The sequence below is a fragment of the Clarias gariepinus genome, chromosome 18 (genome assembly GCF_024256425.1).
Source record: "Clarias gariepinus isolate MV-2021 ecotype Netherlands chromosome 18, CGAR_prim_01v2, whole genome shotgun sequence".
In the NCBI taxonomy this organism is placed as follows: Eukaryota; Metazoa; Chordata; class Actinopteri; order Siluriformes; family Clariidae; genus Clarias; species Clarias gariepinus.
Genome location: NC_071117.1, coordinates 6,111,690 through 6,129,966, shown reverse-complemented (window position 1 = coordinate 6,129,966; position 18,277 = coordinate 6,111,690). Strand labels below are relative to the sequence as shown.

At 39.9% G+C, this 18,277-nt stretch overlaps 1 protein-coding gene across 1 annotated transcript; it reads left to right on the top strand.

Moving 5' to 3' along the window:
* The first annotated feature begins 1,498 nt into the window (after positions 1-1,498).
* Positions 1,499-12,485, top strand: LOC128507001 (B-cell receptor CD22-like). The gene is made up of 9 exons (XM_053477616.1): positions 1,499-1,505; positions 2,921-3,265; positions 9,257-9,505; positions 9,593-9,690; positions 10,364-10,508; positions 11,804-11,858; positions 11,948-11,990; positions 12,084-12,164; positions 12,462-12,485. Exons 1-9 carry the CDS (start codon positions 1,499-1,501, stop codon positions 12,483-12,485), a joined length of 1,047 nt encoding a protein of 348 aa, XP_053333591.1.
* Positions 12,486-18,277: the final 5,792 nt, after the last annotated feature.

Genomic DNA, 18,277 nt, shown 5'->3' with positions numbered 1-18,277 from the left:
TCCCTGCACTCTCCTCAGTGACTTATGCCCACACATGCCCTTGACAGGTACAGATACTTTACATTTTGCCAGACATTTTTGGACAGTTTTTTTTTTTTCTTAATAAATTATATAATCATATAAAATTGCATTTAGTATTTTCTCTGTTTATCTTGATGTAAAATTTTAATTTGATGATGGAAGGCCAAATTAAAATTAAGTGTAAGCTTTTTGTACAAAACTTTTATTTTTTTATCACATCATCAGCTAGTCTGTGTAGAACTGAGTCCCTTGCATTAGCAACTGAGGAAGTTACTCTTACAGCATGGTTTAGCAAACCAAACCACAACACTCATGGTTTAGCAAACCAACCCCCCCCCCCCCCCACACACACACACATTGTTAAGCACACTGTTAAAAAAAAACACCCTGTGAATCAGTTTGTTGATGCACCACTGCCCTTTTGTTACAATCATTTAGTATTTCTATACCATACTCATATGTTATTGCAAGATTACATTCACTGTAATATATTAATCTGGTGGCTCAGTGGTAGGTTTCTTGCCCCTTTTCTTCAACCCCAGCACCCAGATGCAGCGCTGATTCCAAGTCCGGATAAAATGTGAGGGTTCTGACAAAAAGGATATCCAGCAAAAAAAAAAAAAAAAAAAATGTAAATGCCAAGTTGTGTTTGGATCAGATGATTCGCTGTGGCGACCCCTCGTGTGGAGCAGCTAAAAGACGAACAACAAGTGCATTTATCTTTGTGGTTAGGGGTTGATATGGTCCAGAAGGTCCCAGGTTTAAGCCACACCACCACCATGATGGGCTCTTAACCCTAAACTGCTCAGATGTATAATGAGACAAAAGTCGCTCTGGATAAGGGCATATGCTAATGCTGAAATTGATAAAATGTTTTTTCTTCTGTTTTACAGAATTGCTTAATGTGAAGTACATTAGCTCAGTGTTTAATATAAATATTAGTGCAAAATAAAATTGTTTGCACATAGTATTGAGATGATAATAAAGGGGTGATAATAAAACATAAGGTTTACTCTTAAACCATGAGTTGGTGGGTTTGGGTGAAGTATTTCCTTTAGCTGATGTAAGAGACTGTTTTAAACGTGGTATATGATTCATGGTCTGGGCTGATGCTGACCGTGCTGGGAGTTTCACATCCTCAGTTGCTAAGGTTGTGGTTTTACCTCTTCACACACATAGGCTGATATTATAAAAGAGAACATTTATAAATAAAAAGCTTCACAATAAGCTTTTTTTTGACACATTTTGCATAATTGATATGTTTTTATATAAACAAAATGCATGTTGAGATATAAATGCACAGGCATGAAACACATTACCCATGAATATGGCAAAAGGTGACTTAAAAAAATATTTGCTATAATGCTAGTGCATACACCAAATAACATGACACCTTAAACACCCACACATCCTTTTCTTCACATCTTCCTTCATTTGCAGTCTGCTTGTTGTCCAGCCTGTTTTCTGAGGGTCAGGCATGAATGGTAAGATATTTTTTATTTTTGTCCTTTTTTTTCTTTAATTATTACATGTAATGATTATTTAAATCCTACAGTTCATGACCATTAAGAGTATCAAACTCATTAATATTATCTAATTTTGTATCATTCATTGAGTGTCTATCAGAACATTATATCACTTTTATTGAAGAAGCAGAAGATTATCTGTGTGTGTGTGTGTGTGGACTTCATATGTTTGTTTTTGTTTTAATTTCTTTGAACTTTAGAATTTTATCTGTAATACAGTTATTTTTGAAACAAAGAAAAGACGAATATGATGATAATTACACGTTTCTGATTTATTGTAAGTTTTTGTTTTTCTAATTATTTAATTGTATATAGAATATTTGATGTCTCTCAAAATGGTGTCTCCATTTTGCCTGCTGTATCTCCTCATAATCTCAGGTAAATCAAACATTTACAATCAAAACTATATATTTATAAGCAATGACATTAGGAGTGCAATCATAATATGCATGACTATGTTTAAGTGAATATGCTAACTGTTTCCGTGGTTTTATGCTCAAAGAAAGCCCAGTGGAATAAATTATGCTTATTGAAAAGCCCAAAAAGAGCTGTTATGGGTTCTGAGACCTATATTATATTTCCTAGTCATGTTAACCACATAGTGTTGTGCTTCCTGAGAGCCCTGTTGTGCTTGTTGAGATCCCAGGGATGCCTGGTGTGTTTCCTGAAAGCCTTGCTATGCATGCGAAGATATCGGTTATTTTACCGTCAAGCCTGTTAAGCTTTCTGAGCATTCAAGTTTAGTTTCTAAGAGCTCATTTATGGCTTGTCAGGATGGAAAACATCCTGAGAAGCCTATTAGAAATGAGTTGCTCCTAAAATGGAGATGTTTTCTGACAGCATCGAAATGCTTCATGTTAGACATGATTTCTTGCTTATTGGCCAATATAGCAATACGATTTTTCCTGTAAGCCAAAACACTGATGTATTTCTTGAGTGTGCTTATATGTTTCCTCTCAGCATGGTAGGCTCAGAGGCAGTCCCTGTCAGCCATGTACCACCTGAGCCACAACCTTAGCTTAGCTACATCACGGTCTGTGGTCTGAAATAGTAAATTTGTTACAGTACTGTCAAAAAGTATTTGCAGAAAATACAACAACAACTATAAAAATATTAATTTACAATACCATCCAAATTTCATAAGTTGTCATTTATACCTTGACAGTTAGTTTGATTGGACATAGCCTTCACCAGTCAATTAACATTACATATATAAAATGTATTGTCCAATTTGGCTTACTTTATCACTCCATTATTGGTGTCTTGTAAAACAACATGTAAAATGTTGATAACTGTTGTACACTGATAACTCATTGTTTTAAGGAGATCAAAATAATGATCTTTATTCACCTCTTTCATATATGATGTTTTAGGAGCTCTTGGGAATAAATGGAGTGTGACATACAACCCGGAAAATCTCTGTGCTTTAAACGGATCTACGGTGTTCATGAATAGCTCGTACACACACCCAACACAACATAATGTGACGAAAACAATGTGGTTAATAAAAAGAGTGCAGGGTAAACAGGAGACTGATCTGTGTAATGAACCAGGTTACTCAGGCAGAGTGGAGTATTTAGGAGATGAACAGAAACACTTCGCCCTTAGACTGAGTGACGTGAAGAAAACAGATGAACATGAATACTGCATTAGAATAATAACAAATGAAGAAAAAGAAAGATGGACGGGTGAACCTGGCGTTAGACTCACTGTTACAGGTAAATAAAATCATATTATTTTCTACATATATACTATAACAGCATTTTGTTTCGCTAGATTAATAAAAAAGGTTAATAAAAATATCTAATATCTAAAACAATGAAAAATTGTTTCCTTCTTTTCACAAAAAGGGCATCGATTGCAAACATGCGGGTTAATAACACTCACAAAAGAATTTACAGCAATTGCACCATGTAAAATTCTCCATTGGAGATTCCCCACCTTCTTTTTCAAAGGAGGTTTATAAAAAACTCTCCACACCGGTTTTATACTCTGATCCAGGCCTAATTTGTTTCTCCAAACAGTATCAGCTCTTTATTTAAAATTTTTCAAATTTAAAACTTTAACACAACTTTTATAAATTTTTTTGCTGTTACCTTCATTGATAGATTGATCCTCTAAAATCTTAAGCAGTTCCCCATCTGCACCTTCAAAATCAGGAGTAATGTAAATTGTTGGAAAAGGATCCTTATTATTTGGAACCGTATTTCCTTCACCATAACTTACAAGGAGAGACTTTATTCTGCTGTAAGTTTCTGTTTTAAAAGATCCAATAGTTTTCTTACCAATCTTATTGATCTGACTCTAATACAAGAAGCAACATTTTGTGAGTTATTTAGTTTATAACCCCAGCAGCTATTATATGACACAACTGAACTTTTTTTTGCTAAAAACATTACACTTTCAAAACCCCATGCAATCTCACTTAATACATCAAGTCTACCTCCAAACACAATTGGCTCTTCTAATAGCCAGTGTAATTACAAACTAAAGTCCCCTCTTCTTTTTTTGAATGAGCTCCATATTTTAAAAACACCTTTATAAAAAGGTGTTAGTCCATTAAAAACAGAGCAGAATCCACTTCCAGGCCTCCAGCTTGACTCATTAGCAACACCTCTCCATACAAGATCTTCTGGTCCATTCAGGGAGATAAAACACACTCTGTGGTACCCAGTGAAACTTGGTCCAAAAAAAGTCAACAATGAGAGCTTGTAGTCCAATTGGTGGCTCAATACATGCCAAGCGATGCCAGAGAGTTGAAGCCACCAAATTATTGATGACTATAGCAGGTCCTCTAAATGACATTTTAGGCCACAGCCATTTCAATTTATCCAGCCTTCCTTTTGTTTTTTCTAAAACACCTTTCCAGTTTTTTTGCAAAACTGAATCTTCTTCAAGGTATACACCTAAATATTTAAAGCCATTTTTCTTCCATTCAAGACCAGCAGGCAGATTAGGAAGGTGTTTAGCTTCCCACTTCCCACAAATAATCACTTCACTTTTAGTCCAATTAATCTTAGCTGAAGACAGCTTACCAAAGTCATCAATTAATAGTCTAAGATTATCAACTTCTTCTTGATTATTCAAAATAACAATAACATTATCAGCATAAGCCGACAACCTAATTTTAAAGTTCCATTGTGGTATACTCCAACCATCAATTTTTGCTCTTAACCTCACTAACAATGGTTCAATCGCTAAGGCATACAACATGCCTGACAAAGCACATCCCTGCCTTATGCCCCTTGTGATCTTAAAGGGAGCACTCAGGCCACCATTGATTTTAAGTACACTCTCAATGTTACTATACAACATTCCGATCATTTTAATAAAACTCGGGCTGAAACCAAACTCTCTTAGCCTCTGCCAGAGGTGATTATGTGATTATAGACGCACCTGCAGGTTATAAATAGGAGTGAGCCGGAAACATTCCTCAGATTCTTTGTCTTCACCGACATTATGTGCGTGTATTTTAAATACATTTAAAATACATTTAAAAGCAGATAAAAGCATAAAACTCTATAAAAGTTTATAGCTAGATGTCCCCCTCCTTGTGAAAATTTCCTTTCGGACGGCGATTCACATATTCTCTGCTTTGAATGTTTGGGTGAAAGCCACGCTCTCGAAGGACTTAGAGGAGAGTGTGTGCACTGTGATGATCTTCTGATAAAGGTGCTTTGCATGCGCCTTGCGTTCTTTAGGGAATCACGAGCCGCGCTGCACTCTTGGGGATCACAAGTTGATCTGGCCGAGGCACGAGAGACTGAGCCTCTCCTTTTTCTCGCGCTCTCCCCTGAACACGAAGTCTACGGAAGGTGTACGGAAGAGATTCGTTCTCCTGCTTCTGTAGAAATGGAAGTAGCAGGCTATCTCTCTCCTGGAACATCATCCTCATTAAAGAAGCATGAGGAGAGCATTAGTAGCCAGGCACCCCCCCGTAAGGACTGGGGTACGGCTTGCCGCCCTTCACTGGCCGCCTCTAAAAGTTCAAAGAAGTCTTTTTTAAAGAAGAAGTCCTGAAGGCTTACGCAACCAGGACCGTGGGACTTTCATATAGAAATATTGCCACAACAAAGGAGGTTCCAGAGGTTAGCTTTCGGGGGTGAAGCTTACCAGTATCGGGTCCTTCCATTTGGTCTAGCTCTCTCACCCGCACATATATAAAATGTGTGGATGTAGTTCTGGCTCTTACGACTCCAGGGCATCCGTGTTTGAATTACATAGACGACTGTCTGGCCCAGTCTCAGTAGCTAGCGCTTCGACATCAGCATGTCATCCTAGCTCATCTTGTTTCTAGGATTGAAACCCAAAAGTCGAATCCAATCTCAACACCCTTAAGGAAATCAAGCTAGACCAGAAAGTGACCATCACTTTCAAAGATCTTAGCTCTTATGGCAGCTGTATCCACGGTGACACCTTTGGGCCTTCTGCACATGAGAGCATTTCAGTTGTGGCTAAGAACCAGGGGATTTCACTCTAGGGCCAATCCCTAATAAGGGTTACGCGCCAGGTGCTTCGTACCCTTCTTTTGTGGTTCAGACCCCGGTTTCTGACTCTGGGTCCCACTCTAAGTTCGTCCTGTCATTGCAGATGCTAACCCTCACGGGCTGGGGTGCGGTCTTAGATGACTGTCCAGCCTTAGGGAGCTGAAGAGGCCTTTTTCTCGCGCGGCACATCAATTGCCTCGAAATGATGGCTCTATTTCTGGCTCTCAAGCACTTCCTTCAGGCTACTAGATGTCCTAGTGCAGGTAGACAACACTATAGCAGTCTCATATATTAATCGCCAGGGTGGACTGTGCTCGTGCTGCTAGTTAGCTAGCGCACCAGGTTCCTCTCCCTCAGGGCGATTTACAACCCAGGGCATATGAATGTGGGAGCAGTTGTACTGTCCAGTCAATCTCTGACACACGGGGATTTAAACCCCACCCCAAAGTAGTCAGTCAATCTGGGAGAGATTTCATGTAGCAGAGGTGAACCTCTTTGCCTCATAAGATCAGCAAATGTCCCCTTTGCTACTCTCTGACTCTTCCAGCCCCCCCTGGGTCTGGACACCTTGGCCCCCAGGTTACGCCTTTATGCATTTTTCCTGATAGCTCTGCTCCCGGGAGTCTTGGCGCTCAGGCGCAGGGGACGATATTTCATCCCCGGCCCAAGCTTTGGAACCTTTATGTTCGGTCCATAAATGGGACCAATTCGGTCAAGCTGGTCTTCCACCTAGCGTGATTAAGATTATTCTAAGTGCTAGGCCTCCCTTCCCTAGAAGAGCTTATGCCCTTTAAAGGAATGCATTTAAAAGTTGGTGCATGACGAAGCAGATAGACCCAGTCCACTGCTGAATTGTTTCAGTGCTGGAGCTTCTGCAGGAAAAGTTGTCCTCGGGCTTGTGCCCTAGTACTCTCAGGACGTATGTAACTGCTATTTCAGCCTGCCACGTCCTGATCGATGGGGTTACTGTGGGAAAACACCCTTTTAGTTACCTGCTCCATTCAACTAAACGGTTGAGGCCACCCACTAGAGCCACGGGCCCTTTTGTGGGTTTTATCTATCGTGCTCACCACTAAATTCAGCGCCTCAGGTTTCTGACCCTTAGAAGGCTTTTTCTAATGGTTGTTACTTCTCTAAGAGGATTGGAGATCTGTCAGTCTCGCCATCCTGCCTAGACTTTACCCCTGTGCTACTCAGGGCCATTTTGCATCCTCACTGAACTATCTTCCGAAAGTTCCATTCTCAACATGCACCCTATTGTTTGAAGCTTTCTGTCCTCCACCTTACAGCTTCGGAGCAGGAGAGACTTCACTTACTGTATCTACTGCATTAGCAAGAGGTATTCCCCTGCAGCAAGTGTGTGCAAAGCAGGTAGATCCAGTCCACTGCTGAATTGTTTGAGTGCTGGAGTTTCTGCAGGAAAAGTTGTCCTCTGGTTTGTGCCCTAGTACTCTCAGGACGTACGTAACTGCATCCTCACTAAACTATCTTCCGAAAGTTCCATAAACCCAACATGCACCCTATTGTTTTTGAAGCCTTCTGTCCTTTTGGCGTGTTTGATACACACATGCTTCACAACCAGCAACATGACATTCTTTCATTCTTTCATTGCTATTCTTGCTGATTCTATAAACAAATCCCGATTAGGAAAGAAATCTCCCCTCAATTCTTTTGTATTTTGCAAAAATCTTTAAATCTTCTTAAGAGTATAAGCATTCCTTCCAGATCTCCTTGTATTTTGCAAAAATCTTTTAATCTTCTTAAGAGTATAAGCATTCCTTCCAGATCTCCTTCCAGATGATTCATTAACAGAGAGTGAGATTCACTCTCACTCTCTGTTAATGAATCATCAGAACTACTATTATCAGATATACCTCCATGGTCAATCTTCTCCTTTATCTGCTTTTCCTGACACTGTATTTTCCCTACTTTTTTTCCTCTTCTCTTCCCAGTAGTTTTTCTTTACAGTGTCTGTGTCTTAAAAAGACTATCATCATCTGTCATATTAATGTCCCTGGACACTCTTACTTCCACAACACTACTAACAACAGCATTGTCCACCTCAGTTTCCTTCTGTCCGACTTCCTCCCCATTATTCACAGTTTCTTCATGATTATCTCCTTGCTTAGTTATTCTACATCACTTCCTTTATTTTCAGATATATCTCTATCTTTCTCTTGTTGATTGTCACTCGCCTCATTTTGTCCTACTCTATCAGAGTTATTCTGAATTGTATCATGCTCAACATTCTCTGGACACGCAAGATGTCCTTCAAGGCTGCACCTACAGCACTTCATTGTTTCTGATGTTACATAGACAACATAGTCAAAGTCATCAACCCTAAATTTTAACACAAGATTCAGCTGTCCATTATTGAGAATCATGTACACTTGTCTTCGGAAGGTAACAACGTATTTAAGTTGCGTAGATTTACAACCTAAAAGGATCTATTTAATCAGTGAAACAACTTTCCTATGCCTCGCCAGTTCTCTTTCAATTAGCTCATCTTTAATGAATGGTAGAACATTTGACAGAATTATCTTTTTTGCTGGTTGCATCAAAGGCATTACCGCAGTATAAGCATCATTTATTCCACTCGCAACAATCTCATTAACTTTATTTACATCGTCTAAGAACAACACAATTGCACTGTTCATTCTCGATGCTGACAAAACGCTTCTATGGCCAACAACCTGTACAACTGCTAGAACAAACTCCTCTACAGAGCAGCGTTCGACAGGGACAACTTTAATGCCATGCCACCGCGTTAGCTGAGAGATTCCTCCACACTGATTTTTTTCTAATGTGGCAATGATAAATCAGTGAATAATTATCACTCTCACCATTTAAAGTGTTGGACACTACAGCTGATCTCTTAGAGCTGTGATTATTCTGAGCCTCACAGTAGTACTGTCCACTCTGTAGAGCTCTGTGCAGATCCTACAGCTAGATCTCCACAGGTGGGTTAGCAACACAGAGACTTAATAAATCTAGGCCTATGCTTGCTTCTTTCTTTCTTTCTTTCTTTTTTCTGTTTCTTTTCCTTTTTTTCTTTCATTCATTCATTCATATTCATTTATTAATTTGTTTACATTTATAGGTGGTTGAGTAAAACACAAAGCTTATTTTCTTTAGCTTATTCTTTATCCTTTGCATATTAAAATGATTAAGGTTTTTAGATTATTCACTGAAGTAGATGTAATGTGTCTCTCTGTGTTTAAGATCTTCAGGTGATCGCTCCTGCAGAAGTGACAGAGGGACAATCAGCCGTTCTGACCTGTAAAACCACCTGCAATCTGACTGATCCAACATTCATCTGGTACAAAAACAGCCGTGATTTAACCACAAACACCATCAAGAGCAATAAAGTCCACCTGCAGTCAGTCAGCAGTGAGGATGCAGGCAGTTATAGCTGTGCTGTAAGAGGATATAAACATCTCCCCTCACCTGCTCAAACCCTCAGTGTCAGATGTGAGCTCTATATATTTATTTCAAAATAAGAACACCAATGATAAATACAAACTGCTCCTTTTTTACTCTTATCATGACACTCTTTAGATCCTCCAAAGAATGTCTCAGTGTCTGTCAGTCCCTCTCATGAGATTGAAGAGGGCAGTTCAGTGACTCTGACCTGCAGCAGTGATGCTAACCCACCTGTTAAATACTATGAATGGTACAAGAGGACAACATTAGTAGGAAAAGGAAAGACCATCACCATCTCTAATTTCAGTTCTGAGGACATTGGAGAGTACAAGTGCAAGTGTGGTAATGAAGTCAGACATCACTACTCCCATGGTGTAACTCTGAATATTCTGTGTAAGTGAAAGCTGAAGACTCTGCAGAGCCAATAACATATACAAGTATTATAGATTTACTTTAAAGAGATCTTGTGCATTTTAGATCCTCCAAAGAATGTCTCAGTGTCCATCAGCTCCTCTGGTCAGATACTGGAAGGCAGTTCAGTGACTCTGACCTGCAGCAATGATGCTAACCCACCTGTGGAAAACTTTACCTGGTTTAAGGGAAGTATATCAGTGGGAAAGAAAAAGACCTACTTCATCACCAAGATCAGCTCTGAGGACAGTGGAGAGTACAAGTGCAAGTGCAGTAATAAAGTCGAACATGGGGACTTTGCTCTATGTAAGTTATCAATTAAGATCTCCTTAAAGCCAATATTATTGTAATTTTTATTAAGCATTAAATATTACCTTACTGTCCATTTTAGATCCTCCAAAGAATGTCTCAGTGTCAATTGGTATTTCTTATAACATATTGGAGGACAGTTTAGTGACTCTAACCTGCAGCAGTGATGCTAACCCACCTGTGGAGATCTACACCTGGTTTAAGGTGAATGAATCCTCAGCTGTAGGATCTGGACAGAGTTACAGAGCTCTACAGAGTGGACAGTACTACTGCGAGGCTCAGAATAAACACGGCTCTGAGAGATCAGCTGCAGTGTCCGTCACTTTTAAAGGTGAGAGGGATAATCATTCCAGTTTAATCACTACTCCATTACACATAATGAGCTATGGGGGAACATGTAAATAATATTATATTACATTGAGTCCTGACCGCATAATCTGAATGAACAAGAGGTTTTCTGTAAGTTTTAATAATAGACAATAATAGCACATGGATAGCACTTTTAACTATATGTATAATTTTATATCACAGGTGGTCACATCTCATTAATCACCAATGCCACATTGAGTCACCATTGCCTATAACTTTTATTTTTGCCTAAGGTTTAAAATCTACCTTTATAAACTAACTTCAAATCTAAATTTTTAAAAAAGTCTAAGGACAAATGCAATATGTAGTGTGTGGAACAAGGGATTGTACACCCTACATCCACAGTATCCATTTAACACTAATAGGGATTCAATCCTGAAACCCAGAAGCTAGCTGATACATGTAAGCAAAATAAGTGGGAATATTTAAAAATCTTATAAATCTCAAATAAAAGTTTCTTAAGACTGTCCACCATGGTTTATTTTCCTGACTTTTTGCCTACATAGTACTGGTAAAAATGTAAAACTAGTTTCACACCTGTTATTTACTGTATAATCACTATCTGTTGGGACATGCAGTTAGTTAGTTCCACCAGTCTTGGAAGGATATCTGTTGGTGGCGCAAAAATAACTGTTAAGAAAAAAAAACAATAAATCATATCCTTTTGATAATACATTGTTTTTGTGGAACAGTTATATGAAACAAGGCGGCACGGTGGTGTGGTGGTTAGCACTGTCGCCTCGCACCTCCAGTGTCCGGGTTCGATTTCCGGCCAGGCTTGATTCCAGACTCTGTGTGCATGGAGTTTGCATAATCTCCCCGTGCTTGGTGGGTTTCCTCCGGGTACTCCGGTTTCCTCCCACAGTCCAAAGACATGTGGGTTAGGCTAACTGGCATTCCCAAATTACCCGTAGTGTGTGAATGGGTGTGTGAGTGTGTGTATGTGTGTGCTCTGCGATGGATTGGCACCCTGTCCAGGGTGTACCCCACCTCGTGCCCTAAGCCTCCTGGGATAGGCTCCAGGTCCCTGTGACCCTGAATACAGGATAAAGCGGTATAGAAGATGAGTGAGTGAGTGTTATATGAAACAAATGTCACATTCAAATCAATGCTGTTGCACTGTATGACTGCATCACAACCATGCTGATATTAAGTGCAAGAGTATTATGTCTTTTGTGATATTGCTAAATTGTATATGCATGCATGTTTGTGTGTGTGTGATATCAGCAGATGGTTCTGTGATTGTGTATGTGTCAGTTGGAATTGGAATTGTTTCGCTTGCAGCTCTTCTCTTTGCACTCTTCTGGCTAAGGTGAGAATATTTGTGCTAATAAATTCATCACTAATTACTTTCAAAATATATTCAATATTTTTTACACGTTTTTCACTTTCTGTGAGCAGATGCACGAGAAAGAAGAAAATGGAAGATGAAAATGTCTACCAGGTGAGTTACATATTAGTGTGCTTTGTTCAAAAGAAACTCTTACAGCATGGACTTTTAGCAGAACATGTTCACGTTCTCAACATCTCTCTGCAGATGATTGGGCTGAATGCAAAAGATGACACATACGCAGCTCTCTATCCAGCAGGCCCTAACGATGTGTATCAGACACTTACGGTAATTTTGGTAAAATACAGTTACATGCACTGTGTTAGAGGATGATTGTCTAATTAAGTGAAAATATATTTTGTTGCTGTAAATCTGTGGACGGCACTCTGGTTTAGAGGTTAACACTGTCACCTTGCACGTTCAGGGTCTGGATTCGATTCCCAACCCAGGTTCGATTCCAATCTCTGTGTGTATGTTCTCCCCGTGCTTGGTGGGTTTCCTCCGGGTACTGTAATTACCTCACGCAGTCCAAAGACCTAAGTGTGCGTATGTTTGTGCCCTGTGATGGATTGGCACCCTGTCCAGGGTTTACCCAGCCTTGTGGCCTAAGTCTTCTGGGTTAGGCTCCAGTCCCCTGCAACCCTGAATACAGGATAAAGTATATGTATAGACAGTGAGTGAGTGCTGTAAATCTATAAATCTATAAAACTAATTTTTAGAAATCTAAAAAATCCTATTTAAAAAATCTAATTTCTAGAAAATTTTTTGCTGTTGTTGAAATTAGGAAAACTGACTTGTTAATTTAAACAAGAACTTTCTTTTATCACAGATTTCACATCCAAGCTCCCTTGACACACCCAAGTCCTCTGACTACCAGAACATAGCCGTAAGTTTTAGCTTTTAAACCTAAGTCACCAGATTGTAGTAGTTTAATAATATTACTTTTTAATTGGACAATGTGAGATACACAGCAGTAACTATGACAGTAATTTTACATTTATGTACTAATCAATATAAGAAAAAGTAAATCAGAACATCTGTAATGATGTATATGTAAAAACAGTATGTAAATGAATATTATTTACATGCTTTGTGTTAAAGCTGCTGTATATAACCTTTTTTTCCTTTATAAATATTCCATGAAACTTAGAATGTAGAGGAGATGTACAGCTTCTGTGACTTAATCTCATCAGACAGCCTTCTAGCAGGACATTTTTTGTGCAATTAGAAAAGACTAGAGTCAGTCCATAAGGTCTACTTAATAATCAGTCTTTATGTTAATGTGAACTTTATAAGGTTCTCACTCAGTGTAAGACACTTTAAAAAAAAAAAAAAAAAAAACACCATCAGGACATTCCCCAATGAGAACCTGTGGATGAATAAACTATCTCATACCCTGAGATAATAGCAGAAAAACTCCAGAAAAAGAAATATGAATGCATCTCTAGCAGATGATTTAAACATATTGTGACATGGGCGGGGCGGCGGCTGATGACCAGCATGCCTTGCAGGGGTTTCTATGTGTTCACCCTGTTGGGGAAGGGTGTTTGGGGTAGTGCACGGCCCTGTTGTGTGTGGAGGTGTGTGTGACGTGTTGAATGTGCTCCGGTTTATGCTTAGGCTGAATTGGATGTAGGTTCTTGAGTAAATGTGCTGCTAATGCTATACATGCTGTGTGTAAAATAAAGTACTCCCAGCCATTGCATTGGGTAGCAATTAAGCTCACTCGTCTCTCCAACGTCCTTTCCGGCGGTAAAACACTACATTGGTGTCAGAAGTGGGATAAAGAGTAACGAGTTGGAGCGCACTACGGAGGACCTATGGAAAAATCCAAACAGGCCGCCGAGTAGCAGAGCAACTTCTGGGGAAGAAAAAGCTCTTACCTGACGGAGGTAGTGCGAGCACACCACGGCGACCAAAGCGGAGTGGCGAGATGTAGATCCCGGCACTGGATCTCAGGGCGGAGCCCAACGTTGATGCTGCGCAATCACCGGAGCAAGCTACACGTCTGTGCGCCGTCAGACGGCGAAGCGACCTGCAGCTGCGCCTTCCTTCCTACAATGGCGCCGTTGAACCCCACGCATTCCTTGCCCAAGTAGAGTTAGCCGCCGACTTCGGGCTATCCGGAATTCGAGTACGACTAGCTTGTCGCGCATTTGTCCGGGGACTCATTTTAAAACCAGTCAGCGTTTTAAAACCAGTCAAATTACCACCATGGAGTACATTAGTTATGATAGAGACACTCTTGTTTCTATTGGTATACAATGTACTCACAATTCGACGTTTTTAACTCCGGATCCGAGCTGGCCGAGTGAGATCCTGAGGGAAAACAAAGGACGCGACGCGAAGCGGCGGCCTCGAGGGAAACGAGCCGGCGTCAGGAACAGGCCGGAGAGAGAACCGGAAATGCTGTAGGTGACGTCAGACGCCGGAGACTTGGCGGAAAAACTGAATGAACAGCGAGGACAACGAGGAAGATTTAGAAACTCTCCTGGGTTACATCGACCTGTGCTACGATAGCATAGTCATGAAGAAAGCACAGTTAGTAGGTTCCCCAGCTAAAAGCGAGACGCCGTCTTCTAAAAGAATTCGGCCGGCAGACTCTCCTGAAACGGCATTGCCGACAGGGAAAAGTTTTACTGACATCTTGGATTCAATCGACAAGCGGTTGTCCAGCTTCGACTCGAGGTTGTCCCTGGTCGAGATCCTGCACCGAGAATTCCAGGCCCTGAAAGAATCAGGTTTCTACACTCGCTGCTGAAAACGCACTGCTGCGGGACTCGGTCAAGTCTCTAAATGATAATGTAACCCATCTGAACGAGGAAAATAAAAAAATAAAAGAGACCGTCATAAATCTTCAATCTCGCAGCATGAGAGAAAACTTGGTGTTTTCCGGTATCCCGGAATCTGCCGAAGAAAACGCAGAGGCTACGATTAAAACCTTCATGAAAACGTATCTGAAGCTTCCGGAAGACACCGTGGAAAACATCACCCTCGAAAGAGTCCATCGGCTGGGTGCGAAGAGACCTGGAGCTCCGAGGCCGCGTCCTATCGTGGCCAAATTTGGATTTTTCAAACAGAAAGAGCAGGTGAAAAGTCGCGGCAGGGAGCTAAAAGGAACGGACTTTAGCGTAAACGACCAGTTTCCCAAAGAGATCCTGGAACGGCGCAAAATTCTGTTTCCAATTCGACGCTCTCTAATCCAGAAGGGCTCCCGAGCGGTCATCGCCGTGGATCGTCTCTACGTGAACGGCCAGCTCTACCGCGACTCCAGTACAACTCCCTGGCTTTACTAACACCATTCCAGATAAGAATCCGCTTTATTTCTTATATTTCTTCGTTGTTCTTCCAGTAATCGAATTTGATATGTTACCACGATACCGTCAGTCTCTACAGCGTTTAAATGTGGTTATATAAATGTTTTTCTTTCTGTCAAGTTTCTTATTCTTTTTTTTTTTTTTTAGTATTTTTCATGCATCCCCTCCTGTTTTCTTCTTTCCCCCTTCTGCTGTCTTTCTTAATACTAACCTCTCTCACTGTACTGATCACCCGCCTTATTTACACACACACACACACACACACACATACAGCACTTTATATCTTTACACATCGGCACGGCACGACCAAATATATATTCACTCAGCGTCAATACTACCACACCGTACTCTTAGCGCACACAGACATACAGGACATACTGTATTCACACACACACACACACACACACACACACACACACACGCTCGCTCATATTTCATTCATCTAAGCTTCACACACAGCAGGCAATACTAGCTACACACACACATCCATGGGTGCACTAAGGCTTGTCACATGGAATGTGAATGGAGCTGGCTCCAGAGAGAAAAGATTAAAAATATTCTACCAACTTAAAAGACTACAAGCAGACGTTGTTTTATTACAAGAGACTCATAGACCTGCCACAGCTATAGATGAACTTAAAACAGCTGAGTTCCCTAATGTGTTCGCAGCCTGCTATAACTCTAGGCAAAGGGGGGTAGCAATTTTATTACATAAAAATGTTACATTTACAGTACTCAACACAGTTATAGACCCAGAGGGTAGATATCTAATCATTAAATTATCTATATTTAATAAAAAGTTATGTATTGCCAGTATATATGGTCCAAATGTTGATGACCCCTCCTTTTTCCACACTTTTTTTACTGCACTTTCTGAACATCTAGACTGTGCACTGATTCTTGGTGGAGACCTCAACTTTGGACTAAATAAAGAAAGGGACAGGCTCAGCACAGCTGGAACTCAGCGTAATTGGGAATCCACTAATATAGTTAAACAGTACATGAGCGACTACGGACTTTGCGATGCATGGCGATCTCTTCACCCCAACTGTAGAGAATATACTTTTTTTTCAAAAGTTCATCACAGTCACTCTCGTCTGGATTATTTTTTAGTCAGCAGCTCACTGCTGGGTGACATTTCAGACACAGAAATACACACCATAGCTGTCAGCGACCATGCTCCTGTATCTTTAACTTTAAAAAACAAGAAGGACACTCCACCAAGTAAAAACTGGAGATTTAATACATCATTGCTTAAAGATGTAGATTTTATTAATTATTTTAAGAAAGAATGGGCTTTATATCTAGACTATAACGACCAGCCTGGAACTTCAGCATCTGTTCTCTGGGAAGCAGGCAAAGCTGTGATGAGAGGTAGAATAATCTCATTCTCATCACATAAAAAGAAAAGAGAAAATAAATATATTCAGGAATTAGAAGAAACAATCAAATCTCTAGAAGAAGCTTATGTATCCTCTCAGGAGAAGGAAATATTGAAGAAAATATGTAAAGCAAAACTAGAATTTAATGAAATTATTGATAAAAATACTCAGTTCTTAGCACAAAGACTCCGCTGGCAAAACTTTGAATATGGTAATAAATCTGGTAAATTCCTAGCTAACCAGTTAAAAATAAATAAAGAAAAAAGAATTATATATGCTGTTAAAAACTCAACTGGAGACACAGTATATGACCCTGAAAGAATAAACAATACTTTCAGGGACTTTTATGAATCTCTTTATTCACCACAGATGAACCCGTCTAAAGAAGAAGTTGACCAGTTTCTTGATCATATAACTCTTCCGAAATTATCGGACAACCAAGCGATGTCATTGGATTCTCCACTGACATCAGATGAACTCCAGGAAGCCTTGAGCAGTATGCCCAATAAAAAGGCTCCAGGTCCAGACGGCTTCCCAGCGGAATTCTATAAAGAATTCTGGACAATTCTGGCACCAACATTCAACAGAATGTTGCAGGAATCTAAGGAAAATGGTAGACTCCCGCCAAATATGAATTCTGTTAACATTAGTCTCTTACTAAAACCAGGCAAAGATCCGGTACTGCCTAACAGCTACCGTCCAATATCACTTATTAATGTTGAATCTGCAAAACGCTCTCAAAAAGAATAAAGAAAGGTAACCCCTCTCATAATCCATCCAGACCAAACTGGTTTCATAAAAGGAAGGCACTCCTCAACAAATACGCGCAGATTACTTAACCTGATAGACTATTCATGTAATAAAAACCTTCAAATTACAATATTGTCTCTAGATGCAGAAAAGGCTTTTGATAGGGTTAATTGGAATTTTTTATTTGCAACTTTACACAAATTTGGTTTTGGAAACTCCTTCATAAACTGGTTAAAAATATTATATAATTCTCCAACAGCATGTGTCAGGACAAATGACCAAACATCCTCCAGCTTCCATCTTAAGAGGGGCACCAGGCAGGGATGCCCTCTCTCCCCTTCACTTTTTGCAATTTTTATTGAACCACTAGCAGCAGCTATTAGACAGACTATAGCGATTAAAGGCATTAAATGCAAGAATATAGAACATAAAGTTAGTCTTTACGCAGATGATGTGTTACTTTTTCTCCAGCATTCACAAACCACTCTCTCTGAGGTAATTACATTAATAAACTCTTTCTCAAGAATCTCAGATTATTCAATAAACTGGTTAAAATCTACTGTTCTTCCGATTAACTGCTCCTTTCAGTCCTCCTCCTCCACTCCACTACAATCTGGAAATATTAAGTATTTAGGTATTAATGTCTCACCTAGGCTCGCAGATTTAACAAAATTAAACCACATCCCACTCTCAAAGACGATAGAAGATGATCTAACCAGATGGAAGTCTCTACCCATATCACTCATGGGAAGGGTAGCTTCAATAAAAATGATGGTTTTGCCAAGAATTAATTACCTATTTGCAATGATCCCAAGCAAACCGTCATCTGACTGGTTTAGATCTCTAGACTCCTCCATCTCTAAATTCCTTTGGAAAGGTAAACCCCCGCGTATTAGCTTAAAAACACTACAAAAGGCCAAGGACAAAGGAGGACTAGATCTGCCGAACTTTC